The 14,730-nt window shown below is 41.0% G+C and overlaps 1 protein-coding gene across 1 annotated transcript; it reads left to right on the top strand.

Annotated features, from left to right (window-relative positions):
* Positions 1–13,923, top strand: wu:fb80c09 (sarcalumenin). The gene is made up of 7 exons (XM_058381374.1): positions 1–143; positions 8,229–8,873; positions 9,527–9,622; positions 9,940–10,035; positions 11,347–11,463; positions 11,672–11,905; positions 12,296–13,923. Exons 1-7 carry the CDS (start codon positions 92–94, stop codon positions 13,153–13,155), a joined length of 2,100 nt encoding a protein of 699 aa, XP_058237357.1. The 5' UTR covers positions 1–91; the 3' UTR covers positions 13,156–13,923.
* Positions 13,924–14,730: the final 807 nt, after the last annotated feature.

The raw sequence follows: 14,730 nt of genomic DNA, 5'->3' as shown, positions 1-14,730 counted from the left end.
CCCCACCCCCCCCGTTCCCTAAATGCCCCATGCCCTTCTTAGGGAGTATATATAGGTTGCAGGAGAGGCTGGTCACCCCCGGCAGTCGAAAATGAAGCTCGCGCTGTCCTGCCTGCTCGCCCTGCTGGCCCTCGCCACCGCCGGTAAGAACATGTTCTCTCTGTTCAGTCAGATGTTGTATTATGGAATAATCCAGAAACTCAGAAGTGGACACACTTTCAGTCAAATATATATAGAACAAACTGGAATCTTAGTCAAATGGGTTCATTATGATATGTTATCATTTCTATAGCAACAGCTCTTTCATATGTGTATGTATGAATATGGTGCATAATTTGCTTCCCTCACAGGAAAGTCTTCAGAACAGACAAAGGTGCACTTTCTGCGGCATAGACAAATTATAGACAAATTGTTGTAATATTATAGGATTTACACCCTTCAGGAAGTGCTGTTATTGGAAAAATAACCAACTTCAGGGTGCGAAGAATAACTACGCTTCATTCTAGGAGCTTCTCTCATATATCCGAGGCCATGATTTGGACATTATGTGCAATTATGCTAGCTAGTCATATTTGTTATTGTTAGTATTGACACTTTATTGTTAAAAATGTGCATGAAGGATGAGGCTCACAGCTCCAGCCTAATCAGTAGCTACAAAAAGAGTGAGTCATGTTCAGAAAGATGAAGAACTAGCGACTATACACCCCAGACTATATCGTTGAAATGCGTTCCTTCGAAATTCAGGAAATAAAATTGTTTTCAAAAAGATCGAATTTCTAATTCTGACTCATATTTTTTACACTAATTCTTATGATGGCTCCGGAATCTTCCAGAGAAACTGTGCATGTGGCGTTTTCTTCAGGATGGAGAGCAGCTCGTTAGCAAGTGTTGTGTTGAGTGCAGGTGAATGTCAGGCGGCTCATGTTCAGCAGAACTTTCCCTCCTACCTGCCAAAATACATGCGAGTGCATGTGCATCAGTGCCATGCTTTAATATTTTATATAATAAGTACACTGATTTCATTTCCTCTTTACCTTTACATTCACTTTATTTTATTTTATTTTATTTTATTTTATTTTACTCAGCCAACGGGCAGACTCACTCGTGTAACTTTCAGTCAGCCGTCTGCAGTTATTTTAGCCAGCTAGCTTGTTTTCGTCTGTATTTCACGAGCTGTGAATAGAAATGGCATTAGAACTGTAAATAACTGTTAGCTTATGTAAGCAAACATTTGTCTAGGAGTTTGAGTAAGATTTTTATCTGGTTTCTGTTCTATAATATAACACTCAGCCTGGTTAGCTTGCCAGGCAGCAAAGTTGCTAGCTGGCCAAGTTAAAATCTGTGTTTAGCTAAATGAGTTCGCTTACTAGCTATGGGGGTGTCCTATCACACACAAAACAATATAATATTTTATTTCCATCCACCCTAAGGTGTATACTTAGTGTAAATGTTGAACATTTATATGCTAATTTGGCATATTAGGCTACATAATTTTAAAACTAGCAGCCATGACAGGAACCTGAATTACTGCAACACACACACACACAAGTGTCAGCTGCTGTGAATTGTAACACCAGCTGATAGAAAGTGTGAACACACACACAAACACACACAAACACACAAGTCTAGTGTTTCAGTAAGTTTGTAATTATGATATCATGTCCAACATACAAAACTGGCTTAGGTTGGATCATTTAATTATAGATATAAATGATCATTTTCAGCAAACTGATGGAGGTATTTTGTATCCAGTCCGTCATGTATTGCTACTTTGGCTAGCTTGTCTTTATCTCGTCAGTTAACCTCACACATTTCTAGCAAATGTATTCATTTGTGGAGGGAAAAAAGCACTAATATGTAGCTGCCAGTAAGTGATATGAGGGGCCCAAGCACTTCTAACACCAGTGGTCAGTTAATAGTAAGTTTTATATATATATATTTGTAACATCAAAGAGGCCGTGTATGATCGTAGTTAAAGTTTCACAACAATATCTTAATCCTAATGCTGGGAATGCATGCTTGAATGCTGACTGGTTTCCATTTATCATCACAGTACACCAGATTTCAGACTTCCTGAGAAATGGGTATTTAAACCTAACTCCATCCCCTTGGGACGAAAAAAAAACAAGGGTATATTATACAGTGTCTATATTTATTAACATGGGGTTATATTTTGAAGCATCGTATTTTACTTTAGGATCCAAACTTTGTATATGTTTCAGGCCACGCCCCCTAACCAAGTCTTACCCTGATACCGAACTGATTCCAATTTAAGGTTGGAGCTCTCTCTCTGATGTCCTTTTTTGTGGGTTTTGTATAGGTAACAGCCATGCAATGAATAACGAACAAAGGATTGCTAAATTACAGGTTACACACTTCTTAGAATATAACTGTATAGTATATTATTAACACCTGTAACCACCTAGCTCCAGTGACACATCATAGCTGATTGACTCCAAATTAGAGTTAGCTTTAGGATCACTAGGGTCACTCCAAAATGTCACCATTCACCATGCCACTGCACGATTTGACCTATTTATGACCTCTGACCTCTAAGGATGGGGATGTTTTAGCCAGGGTTAAATCTGTCCAAGGGCTTGTGCACGTGGTAAAACAGAGAAAAGATGATGTAGCACGGCCATCCCTTTAAGATACTGACACACGTGATGGACATTTCCACTCTTGAACCAACCTTCGCCCCGCGCGCACACACACACACACACACCGTCTGTGCAGCTGCCATCACTTCAGCACTGTTTATTTCCGTCCCACTGACCTTGTAGGGACATTCTTTGCAGGAACAGTGGAGCTAGAGCTGCTACAGTATAGGCCTGTTTTAGCACTTTGGGTTTTCCCAATGCACACACAAACGTTCCCGGTTTTGAATTTTCCGAGATTTGCTCCAAAATTCAAAATGTCACCAGTCCAGGGATTCTTAGCCTTTTTGGTCAATGGCACCATTTTAAAGGCTTAGCTTTATCTCAAACTCCATAAACCTCAGTTTACATCAAAAACATTACATTCTACAGTTTACATTCTTTCTTAGGGTTAGGCTTATACCTCCTTACTGAGGTCATTTTGGATTTAAACGGACACAACATTAAAACAGACTGATATAAGGCAGATGCCCAGTTGCAAAATAGCGGTTCTAACTACAAACCTTGACCACGTTCCATAAAAATACTCTTATTTTGAAGCATTTTTAATATTCTGATTGTTAAAAATGTCAGCAAACATAAATGTATTCACAAAGAACACTCTGATCAAACTTTGTATGAAGGCGTCACAGTGAGCTAAACTGCTCAGCAGACAGATATTCTAGCATTTGCCTCTAACTTAATCTAGACAACAGAGAAGACGAACAGCGGCTAAATATTAATCCCTCACTTTGCATCCAAAACATTTTTGAAAAGATAGCAAAAGGCGTGCAGTTGTCTGAATTTAGCAATGACTGAATTTAGCTAAAGCTAGGCTAATGTAGCTAACAATGATACGATAAGTTAGCATCGTGTAACTCCCAGTGCTTTCTGACACAACTACTATTATTATGTATTTTTATGGAGAACAGTGTAAAAGAGCTAACAGCAAACACAACTGTGACAGATTCTGTTCCATTAGCCTCAGAGCTATTATACAACAAGAAAGAAACAAACTTCACAGCATTCTGGAGGTCGCCTCATCTTCTAAGTCATTAGTTATTAAATGTTTTGACTGACTCGAGGCACATACATCAACTTTAACACGTAAACATGGAGGTGTTGCGTCTCTCTTTCTCTCTAAACATTGTATACCCTGCACTAGCTAGAAAAGCTACAGCAGTCTTGTAGAAATTATAGCTAATCTTCTTTCTTCCTCTTCGATTCACAGCATCAAGTTCTGACTAAAACCTTAAAAAAGGGAAATAAAGCTAGCTAAAGACTATCAGCAAAAAGTCTTTCACAATTTTAGCATTTTTTAAGAACAGATTAAGTAAAATATGAGGTAAAAGTTAGCGATGGCTGAATAGGGAATTATTTAATCTATGAAGAATAGTTATCCTTTATTCAGCTTGGAAATCGTTTGCTAATGAGTTGGCAGCCATTTTCGACGTTTAATTTCGAAAAAGCTGAAGTGAAATGTGGTAAATGTTTCTGAGGAGAATTTTGTTTATTTATTTTATTTATTGTGAAAGTAGCCTTCATGTTTTCCTGGAGAGTTCTGCCTCACAGAATTGAATTAGCATTTCATGCTAAACTGTCACACAACACACACTGCAATGTGACGGAGCGCTTCCAGCTCTTCGTGTCCTCACATCGTCTCTAAAGTCAACCTAAACCTTTGGGTAATGCAAGAGCGACCTCCATAAATCTCTCTCGGAGGAATCCCTCCTTCCCTAACCACATTAACTGTAATTTAATTTTCCATCACAGGCTTGTCTCTGGTGATTCGGTGAAGGTTAACCTGCGCTACTTCACATTTCCTTCAGGGAACACATTCCCACAATCCCACATTCCCACAATCCCACAAGCCTGCACACTTCACCAGCGAATAATTAATAAAAAGGCAGCATGAATGAATGGACAGAATTTTCTCAGTCTTAGCTCTCTTTAGGCTAGTTTCAATTACATTTAACGCTTAGCCTAGGTTTAGCTAGGATCTTATTGAGCCTGGCTAATGATTTTATTCAGTCTACATATTAGCTAGCCTAATCTTGTGAAAAAAAAAATCATTCAGGGTGAATTCGCTATCTTGCTAATTAGCCTAGTCTTGTGATTTGTAAATGTTTTACTAAATAAATATATTTGAATTAGGATCTTGTGCTTTTTCTGTCACGTGTTGACACTTCCTATCTTCTGATGCAGAAGTCAAAAGGATGAATAGCAATGTTAGCAATGTGAACATAATTGCTGCTAACAAGCCTTCTCTAGAAACTAGCGAGCCAACTTTATTCAGACTAGTAAATAACTGTTTCTGTGATGCTAAAGAGGGCGTGTGTGTGTCTGAGGGTGTGTGTGTAAAATAATGTCTATCTGTTCTATCTTTTAACGAGTGAGATAAGGAAAGGGCTCAGACCTAGCTAGTAGAAGACTAATGGATTCCCTTTAGCTATATCAGTCTTTCAATTTCCCTTTAAGAAGTTATAATAGAAGACATGTTTAGTGTCTGAAGCTTCAGAAAGCTACGAGGATAAAGTTGCTAACAAGTACAGAAAGTTTGATTCCTAACAGTTTAAAGCTACTTGAAAAAAAGAATTTTGGTAATGTATTTGTTGTAGATGGGCAATAAAATCCTAGCAAAAAAAAATGAATAATAATAGCCGGATACATAACACTGCCTCATATATGCTTCATTACCCAGCTAAGCTACCTAGCTAGCTAGTTTCTAGTAAGCTAGCTATTAATCATTTTGTGCACTTTGCTAAATGCTAATCAACCTTTTGACATTCAGTAACAACTGAAAAATATATAGATTTTCTAGTCACATTGTAAATAAATCAGTTTTGGGTTTGCACAGTTGACATTTCTGAGGGTGAAAGGAAGATGAAGCTAAGTGTGAGGGAAGGAATGCAGTTAAATTGTCAGTTAAAGTGATATTCTGTGGTAAATTATATACAGTTTATGCTAAATCCCACTTCCTTATATACTTATTTCAAACAGCATAGCTAAGCAACCATATTTTTTTACAATAAAATTCATGACACGGCGAGACAGCTGTATTTTAAGATTCCCACTTTCTGGCCTCGTCTAGAATGTCCACAAAAATACGCTGAAGAAAAATGTTTCCGGTTGTTCAGTCTCTGTAATGTTAGTGAAATTCTGTTTGTTTCTAAGTGACTGTAAGTTATGAAATCAGGATAACTGTGAGATTACTTATTAGCCATCTTAGCAATGTAGCTCCAGTGACTGCTGATTATGATTGATTAGACTTGACTGTGTAGCGACAGTGTTAGTACTCCAAATCACATGCTAAAGCCTTTGTGCACCAGATAGCATTCTCTAGGCTAATCACTGTTCGCAAGGAAACTATTAAAGCATTAATGTAACTATGTAAGTCTGTAAGTCTAGCATTAGCATGTTGTGTGTATGTAATGATGGGGGGTAAACCTTGCTCTAGTTACTGCCCTATGCAAACACACACAAACAGCACCCACTGTTCTCTCGCTGCTATTTCTGGAGCTGATTCACACCAAGGCAATTTGGTGCTCATGACGGAGCTCATCATTAGAGCTGAATCACCGAGGCAAGCTGGCACCTCGAATATATATACGTGTTTAACATCAAAGCTGCTCTGCTAATAAAGAGAACGCCGCTTTTGTTTCGCGTTGATGCTGCTATGACGGGAGGCAAAATTAAAGCGATTAAAAGTCCGCCTCCAGTCAACACCTTTGATCTTGCAGCATTTCAGGAGAAGAAATGAAATATATTGGGTCATATTTCAGCAAAGAGATAAGCCTCCCTGAAAGAAAATGGCAGCATACTTTAAAATGAACAACTGTGGAGTTTTAAGTCTGTTTCTTAAGAGTGCTTTGAGTAAGCTTTCACACTGGGTTCTGCTACAAAAAATCATACTTTTAAGCAAGTAATCACTCGAGCATGCAGTTAGAGGAAAAGGAGCAACGCCAGCATGTAGACTTAAAGCCTTAAAACCCTGAAAGTTCATTATTTTCTGCATAACTGCATGTCCTGAACTATGTTAACTTCCAATACCACAGCTATATCATTTATCAACGACTACAATTTTTGAAAATTTATTAAGACATTCCTTTAACTATACTGGAAAAAAAAAAGTTTGTCATGTTACTGACATGTTATGAAGCACCGACATTGGAGACTCCTGCTATAAATCTTAATAAACATCGCCTGACAGACAACGTTATCACATAAATGATTGCACACATCTTTAAAAACCATTTCTGTGGCACATCTGTCATACGAAATTAAGCAATCAGATTTGGGAATTCAACTAGAAATACTCTCTTGACAGCACTGTGTAGGCAGGCGGAATCGCCACAATGCTTTCTACATAGGGCTAGTCTGCTAGCATCAGTCTCCAGGTTTGGCTGCGAAGTTACTCTCGCGGAGAGAATCAGACTGTCGCTATGCAGCGGCGTCCTTTTATAACACCGGGGTGAAACTCTAGCTGGTCACACAAGAGAGATCAAGGTCTGTGATCCGGGCATAGCTTTAACGCACACGCACTGCGTCATTCCCTGCTGTCTATCAGAGAGGCTTGGGGTCAGTGCACGGTTCCCTGCAGAGCTGTTGTATGTCATGGCATTTAAGAACCTTGCCGTATCGGTTCACTGTGTTAGTCGGTGTAAAGCATTGAGTAAAGACTAGCATCTTAAAATGTTTCCAGAAGAACTTCCGGATTTATCTTTGTTAAACTTTAAAATGGTACAGTGCTTTTGGCCAGTGACTAATATCTGCTGCTTTGATAACCCACGTTAATTTCACAGATCATGTTTTGCAATACTGTTATGCCAAATGACACATTGCCTCAGACCCGTGGTACCCGGTGCTATTTGGTACGCTCTTTTCCATACCATGAGGAAAATCACATTCTGGCCTGCACACAAGCCATCTGTTTTGATACAAAGACGTCATTGACACAAATGCCAGTAGTCAGGTGATGGTTCATGCTCAAGGGATTTGACATTGGCGCATTTACGCTCCTCTTTCAGCTAGCGCGAACACACAGTCAGACAGACAGACATTTACAAGTCAGAGCACTATTTATGGTATCATTTGCAGTAACTGTTGACTGATCGCTTTCTGAAAGTGAAGTATACTTCTTTGTCTTTATTTGGTGGTCTGTAACCTAACTCACATGGTTCTGGTTGTTAACCCAAACACACCTTCTGTCCATCACTCACACGTTTACACCAAAGGGGATTTCTGATTTTCGAATCCATGTAGTGACGTGTTTGTGGAAGGTTGGAGGAAACCCATGTGAAACAGCTGTAGCCTTTTCCTGTACTACCAACACCTACCAATCAGTGAGGCCAAAAGCAAGATATATGCTCACTTAAAGCAATGCATCAGAACAGCTACGTATGCTTTATGAAGAGTGGTAACTAGTCAATTACTTGAGGCAAAGAATCCCTACTCCTGGACCTTAATTGATATCAAGGTTCACCTGTGTCTTGAGTCTTTTGTTGCTGTTGTAGTTTTGACACCAATTCCGTGTTTTCCTGTCTCTAGACTCGTATCTCTCTCTATAGATCCATTGATTTCCTTCTTTTCTAGATTCGGTGAGTGACGTGCCTGAAGATGAGGCTCTAATGCGCCTGCAGCTGAAGCCGGAGGGCGACCTGTTCCCCTGCTGTGACGGCACTGAGGAGGTCAGCCAGAGTTCCTCCAATGACACACCTGCACCTGAGCGAACCGTTTGCCAGCCCTGCAGTGCCGGTTCTCAGTTGGTCCCCCCCACCGGAGGCGATGTGTCCAGTGAGGAGGAGGACGACAACGAGGAGGTGGTTTCCAGTGAAGTAGGTGAAGGGCTAAGCGAAGAAGAGTCAGAACAGGAAGAAAGCCAGGAGGAGGTGTTGGACGATGAGGAACAGGAGGAGCAGGTAGAGAACAAGGAACAAGGGGGAGAAGATGATGAGGAAGAGGATGAGGAGGATCCTACAGTTAATCCTACAGGAGAGGGGGAAGAAGTGACCATCTCTGGAAAATTTATGGCAGATGCGGCACCTGTAGACGAATCCGAAGCTCCAGTAAATAAAGAAGGCAAAATTCTGGCTGGTGAGGAAAAAGACACTGCACAAACTAAGGAGTCTATGCAAGTGGAGAAGGTTGTACAAGAATCAGGAGAGGAAGCACCAACAGATCCTCCTACTGAGACTGTGAAGGAGTCAAAGGAGGCAGCACGCAAAAGCTCAGTTAAAGGTAAATTCAGTCAAAAAAGGCAGGTTTGAGTTGTACTGCGTAATGGGGCACTTCAGCTAAATCAAGGTCTAGCTTCTTCCCCCAAACTACACATATTTTTTAAAAGATTTCCTTGTTTTTTCACATGGGTGAGACTGCAACTAGCTAGTTTCTTGTCTGCGTCTCACTGCAGTTATATAACGAAACGACTCCACAATAGTACTGTCCTAACTTGGCTGTATAGTCTTACCACAGAGTCTGAAAGTATTAACGACGCTATAAAAGGGAGAAGCCTTGTCCTTTCTGTTCTCCGTGCTCTCGAACCTGACACCACAGAGCTCAGGAATAACCCTGCTAACATAAATAGCTCTACGGACTCGATCTATAACACCGTGTTCCCGAGCCAGCTGCTGCTGGGGAATGGCTTAACGTTCCTGCAGTCATGGTTTTAAAATGTGGACATGAGGAAATGCGGTGAAATTGGACCTTCAGTTCAGATTCAGTTCTAAGGACTGGCAGATTTTAACTGAGGGATAAACCACCGCAGGGGGGCGCTGTTAAAGGAAATCTATCAGTGGCATAATTGAGAATTGACTTCAGTAAAGGTTCAAGTCAGTATCATGACAGAGCCACTGATGACACTGAGGTCACCTTCCTTTTTTTTTTGGTACTAGGGAAGATGTCTTCAGGATGCCCTAAGATGAGAGACCGGTCTCACATTGACAACACACTACATCTGGCAACAACTGACCCTGCTCAGCGCTTTTCAGGTTGGACACACACACACACAAACACACACACAATCATGCAATTCAGGCTTCCTTTGTAGTTTTGTGCAGTCATATCCATCACTGAAACTCCAAAAGTGTGTTATCAGCTCCATATCAGCTCCATTATCTTAATGCCTTAATATAGAGCTCTGGGCTAATCATCTTCTCACTGCTCTGCTTTTATTCTTGTGTGATCCTAATGATTTAGATTATGAAATTATGAAATTCACCGTGCCATTCACCAAATTCAACATCAGATGCTTGATTTATCTCTCTTCAGGCTTTTCATCACTGGTTTTGTCTCTTGTTTTCGCTAGCCATCGTGAAGAAGCTGCAACACATTTACCACACAGCCATCAAGCCTTTGGAGGAGGCGTACAAGTACAAGGAGCTCAGACAGCACGAGGTCTCAGGTGAGTATCTCCCGGTCCCTTTTTTTGCAACTATAACAGTAGTGCCTACATAAAGTAAACAACGATGGGGTTACCGATTGCATTTTTTTGTACAACATACTTTTTAAAATCCATTTATACACTTTTATTGCCAAAGGTTTTGGGACACCCCTCCAAATCATTTAATTTTAATAAAGGTATTGTTTTTCAGGTGTTGAGCTCGGCCCCTTAGTTCCAGTGAAAGGAACTCTTAATGCTTCAGCATACCAAGACATTTTGGACAATTTCATGTTTCCAACTTTATGGGAACAGTTTGGGGATGACCCCTTCCTGTTCCAACATGACTGCACACTAACGAACAAAGCAAGATCCATAAAGACATGGATGAGTGAGTTTAGTGTGGAGGAACTTGACTGGCCTGCACAGAGTCCTGACTTCAACCCGATAGAACACCTTTGGGATGAATTATAGCAGAGACTGTGAGCCAGGCCTTCTTGTCCAACATCAGTGCCTGACCTCACAAATGTGCTTCTAGTGGAATGGTCAAAAATGCCCCAAAACACACTCCTAAACCTTGTGGAAAGCCTTCCCAGAAGAGCTGAAGCTGTTATAGCTGCGAAGGGTGGGCCAACTCCATATTAAATCCTTGTGCATGTAGAGGCAGACGTCCCAGTTTTGGCATGACTCACAGTCTCTGGGAGGACTCTGCAGACCAGTTAAGTCCACACCAAACTCACTCATCCATGTCTTTATGGACCTTGCTTTGTACACTGGTGTGCAGTCATGTTGGAACAGGAAGGGGTCATCCCCAAACTGTTCCTACAAAGTTGGAAACATGATATTTTCCAAAATGTCTTGGTATGCTGAAGCATTAAGAGTTCCTTTCACTGGAACTCTTAATGCCGAGCCCAACCCCTGAATTCAATGATTTGGAGGGGTGTCCCTTTTGGCAATATAGTGTAGTTAGACAAGATGGCCTGAAAGAAGTCCAACTGTCCAACCACAGACTGTTGCTTTTGCATGGCATGTAGGTGTGGGTGAAATTGCTTATTGCCAGATAAATTACTTGGTTTTTGAACTGAATTAAAATAGTCATCATGTACAGATTGAGATGTTGGCTATAATAAACCACGTCTTTTAGTGTTTTGATGGATCCAACGCGATGAGGGCAAGTTGAAACTATTGAAGTAATGGTAAATGGCACCGAGTTGGTAAAGTGTAATGTTGTTACAAAGGTGCTTCCTAGAACAAAGATGCTTCCTAAAAATGGAGGTTAGAGATGTCACCCTCCTCAGGTTGTCATCGGTAGTGAATGGTCTTTCTGGGTTTTAGATGCTGAGATCGCTTCCAAGCCCATGGTGCTCTTTCTGGGTCCCTGGAGCGTCGGCAAGTCCACTATGATCAACTACCTGCTGGATCTGCAAGACAAACCACAAGAACTCTACACAGGTAATACCTGGAATAATTGTTTTATTTGCATTTACAAATGACACAAGCTGAACACCAGAAACTCCTAAATTGTTTAAATATTGGTGGGACACTGGCACTCTAAAAGATGGACACCATAATTGGTGTTTATTTATTACATAGTTTTTCGTCTTTGCCTTTCCTTCCATGACTGTGACTGACCCCCGCCCCACCCCACCCCACCCCTCAGGTGCGGAGCCCACTACCTCTGAGTACACGGTAATTATGCATGGTGAGAAAGTGCGCACTATTGAGGGCATCGTCATGGCGACTGATACCACCCGCTCGTTCTCGACCCTGGAGAAATTCGGCCAGGGTTTCCTGGAGAAGCTGGTGGGCATCGAGATGCCACACAAACTGCTGGAGCGAGTCACGCTGGTGGATACACCGGGGATCATCGAGAACCGCAAGCAGCAGGAGAGAGGTAGCTTATGGACTTACTGACCGTTATTGTCACCGGAGACTCCTTCCATAAACATTAAATTTCTCTTTACAGAAAACGTCAACAGTTATGCTTTATACTTTGCTAGTGTTTATAATTAGCCACAGTTTATTCAAGAATTCCTGTGTAAGTTGTTACTACAGAAACACTATTTTCAGAGCTGCTGCTTTTGAAGAACTCCTTAATGATTTACATTATAATATATTATAATGTAATATTAAGATGTATGGTTGCTGATTTTATTCAATAGTCCTGCACTGTATTTATTCTAATGCAGCTTGAAATAATCCTTACATCGGAGCTTAGCAGATTTTCCCATTTTACATTGAGTGGGACCATAAAAAAATGAAACAATATTATTTTGCCCTGTAGGATATCCCTATAACGAGGTGTGCCAGTGGTTCATCGATCGAGCAGATCTGATCTTCCTGGTTTTCGACCCCACTAAGTTGGATGTGGGCCTGGAGCTGGAGACTCTTTTCAGACAAATGAAGGGGCGCGAGTCTCAAATACGTATCATCCTGAACAAAGCTGACAGCCTGGTGCCTCAGGAGCTGATGCGTGTGTATGGTGCTCTCTTCTGGAGCCTGGCGCCACTGATAAACGTGACGGAGCCACCACGTGTCTACGTCGGCTCCTTCAGGCCTCAGGAGTTCACACTGGATGCTGCACAGAAACTCTTCATTCATGAGGAGGTCTCTCTGATGGAGGACCTTAAACAGGCCATTGAGAACCAGCTGGAGAACAAGATCGCCTTTCTGCGGCGCCACGCTATCCGTGTTCGAGTTCATGCTCTCCTTGCTGACCGTTACCTCCAAACCTACCATGAGAAGCTTGGCTGGTTTGGTGACTCACATGAGGTGATGAAGGAGATCATTGCTGATCCTGACCGCTTCTACATCTACAAATCAGTGCTGGCCAAAACCAATGTGAGCAAATTTGATCTGCCAGGGCCAGAGGTGTACCAGGACTTTTTCAACGTGAACGCTCTGGGAGAATTCAAACTGCTGCAGAAGCACTGTGGATGGAGGGGAGGCTGCTTGTTGGAGAAGATTGAGAGCGCCATCACACAGGAGCTGCCCGCTCTGCTGGCCAGCCTCAGCAAAACTGAGGAGGCCCCAAAGATGGAGAAGCCCAAGGTAGTGGAGAAGCCCAAGGTAGTGGAAAAGCCCAAAGTCGAAGAGAAGCCCAAGGTAGAGGAGAAGCCCAAGAACCCCTGGAGAAGGCAGTGAAAGAGGTTGTGTGCAAGAGGACAGAGGGTGGGGGTTAATATTTTTGGGTTCCACAACAGCTTTCATCCATACTGGACTCAGGGCAGCGAGCAAAAAAGTGTGAATACATGAAAACAGCAGTAAATAAAGGCTTTAATTAAGAAATAGAAATTGAATAAAAAAATGAATGATCAGTGAATGGATGGATAGATAGATGGATGGATGAGTGGATGAATGAATGATTAATGGGTGTATGGATGACTGACTGGATGTTGGCTTTAAAAAAGCCACAAACGGTCAAATCAAAATTGAAGATTTTCAGATTTTAGTAGGCAGAATTATACAGCTGATATTCCATGTACACCATACAGGACATCCCATACATGAGTCTCCATACATAGAGGAAAAATGTTTACAAAATATACTCTTCTTAAACAAAAAAAATAACTGAGAAAAAATGTAATATAAACCGAGCATGAAAAATATTTGCCAAAAGTTCATTTCCCCTATGTGTGGAGACTTTTGGGACACCCTGTACATCCGGTATACACAGTACACGTGTACACTTTTGTTTTCTTTTCAGTTTTACATCTTATTCCTCACTTTCCACTCACACAATTTTTGATGTTGTTGCTGTTTTTTGTTTTTAATTGTCAGATAGTCTATCCAGAGCACATTTCAGTTTTCACAATACATTTGCCTCCGGAATATTTCAGAATCATTCATTTTGATGAATGTGTGTGGTGCTGCATGTGAAATGTAACTTCTGATTAAAGCTTTCCTATTTTACACCGTGTGTGTCTTCATTCATTTATTGTGTATGGATGGATGGATGAATGAATTATGTTTTGTTGGAGAAATCGACTCTCAGTTATGATTCATATTCAAAGGTTGCTATGACACGGAGTGTACACTAGGGGGAGGCATGTAGCACTAAAAGTAATTGATGTAATTGGGAAATAATAATTTTCAACCTGTACACACACACACAATGTCTTTGTGAGGACCTCCCGGTGACATAAGTATTAATGCATAGTTAATGCTATTCTACATTTAAACTTTAGGTGAGTTTTTGCCCACTGTGGCTTTAGATTCCTGTTATTGACTGATAGCAGAGTAATCTAATTGTGGTCTTTTACTGTTGAAGCCTATCCTTCTCAAGGTTTAGCAGGTTATGCATTCTGAGATGCTTTTCTGCTCACCACGACTGTACAGGGTAATTATTTGAGTTACTGCATCCATCCTGACAGCCCGAAGCATTCTCTTATGACCTCTCTCATCAATGTTTTTTTGTTTTGTTTTTCCCACACAATTCTCAGTAACAACTAGAGACTGGTGTGTTAAAATCCTTGAGATCGGCCATTTTTTAAATTTTACAAACCAGCCACAAGTCAAAGTCACATTCTGATGTTTGATATGAACAAGAGCTGAAGCTCTTTGACCTGTATCTGCATGGTTATAGGTGATGAGCTGCTGCCACATGGTTGGCTCAAATGGACAGGTGTAGTGATTGACGTCTGCATGGAAATGGAATAAACAAAAAATTACATTTCAGGTAAATGAAAAGTATCTGTTAGTTTCATTTGTTCTCAAATT

The sequence above is a fragment of the Hemibagrus wyckioides genome, linkage group LG27 (assembly GCF_019097595.1).
Source record: "Hemibagrus wyckioides isolate EC202008001 linkage group LG27, SWU_Hwy_1.0, whole genome shotgun sequence".
Taxonomy (NCBI): domain Eukaryota; kingdom Metazoa; phylum Chordata; class Actinopteri; order Siluriformes; family Bagridae; genus Hemibagrus; species Hemibagrus wyckioides.
The sequence above is the reverse complement of the archived record's forward strand: the minus strand, read 5'-3'. Positions and strand labels throughout refer to the sequence as shown.

Excerpts from the sequence above, each read along its gene's own strand:
- wu:fb80c09 (XM_058381374.1), top strand. The coding sequence starts at position 92 with ATGAAGCTCGCGCTGTCCTGCCTGCTCGCCCTGCTGGCCCTCGCCACC. Across the intron at positions 10,036-11,346 it reads CAGACAGCACGAGGTCTCAG|ATGCTGAGATCGCTTCCAAG; the intron begins GTGAGTATCTCC and ends TCTGGGTTTTAG. Across the intron at positions 11,906-12,295 it reads CCGCAAGCAGCAGGAGAGAG|GATATCCCTATAACGAGGTG; the intron begins GTAGCTTATGGA and ends TTTGCCCTGTAG.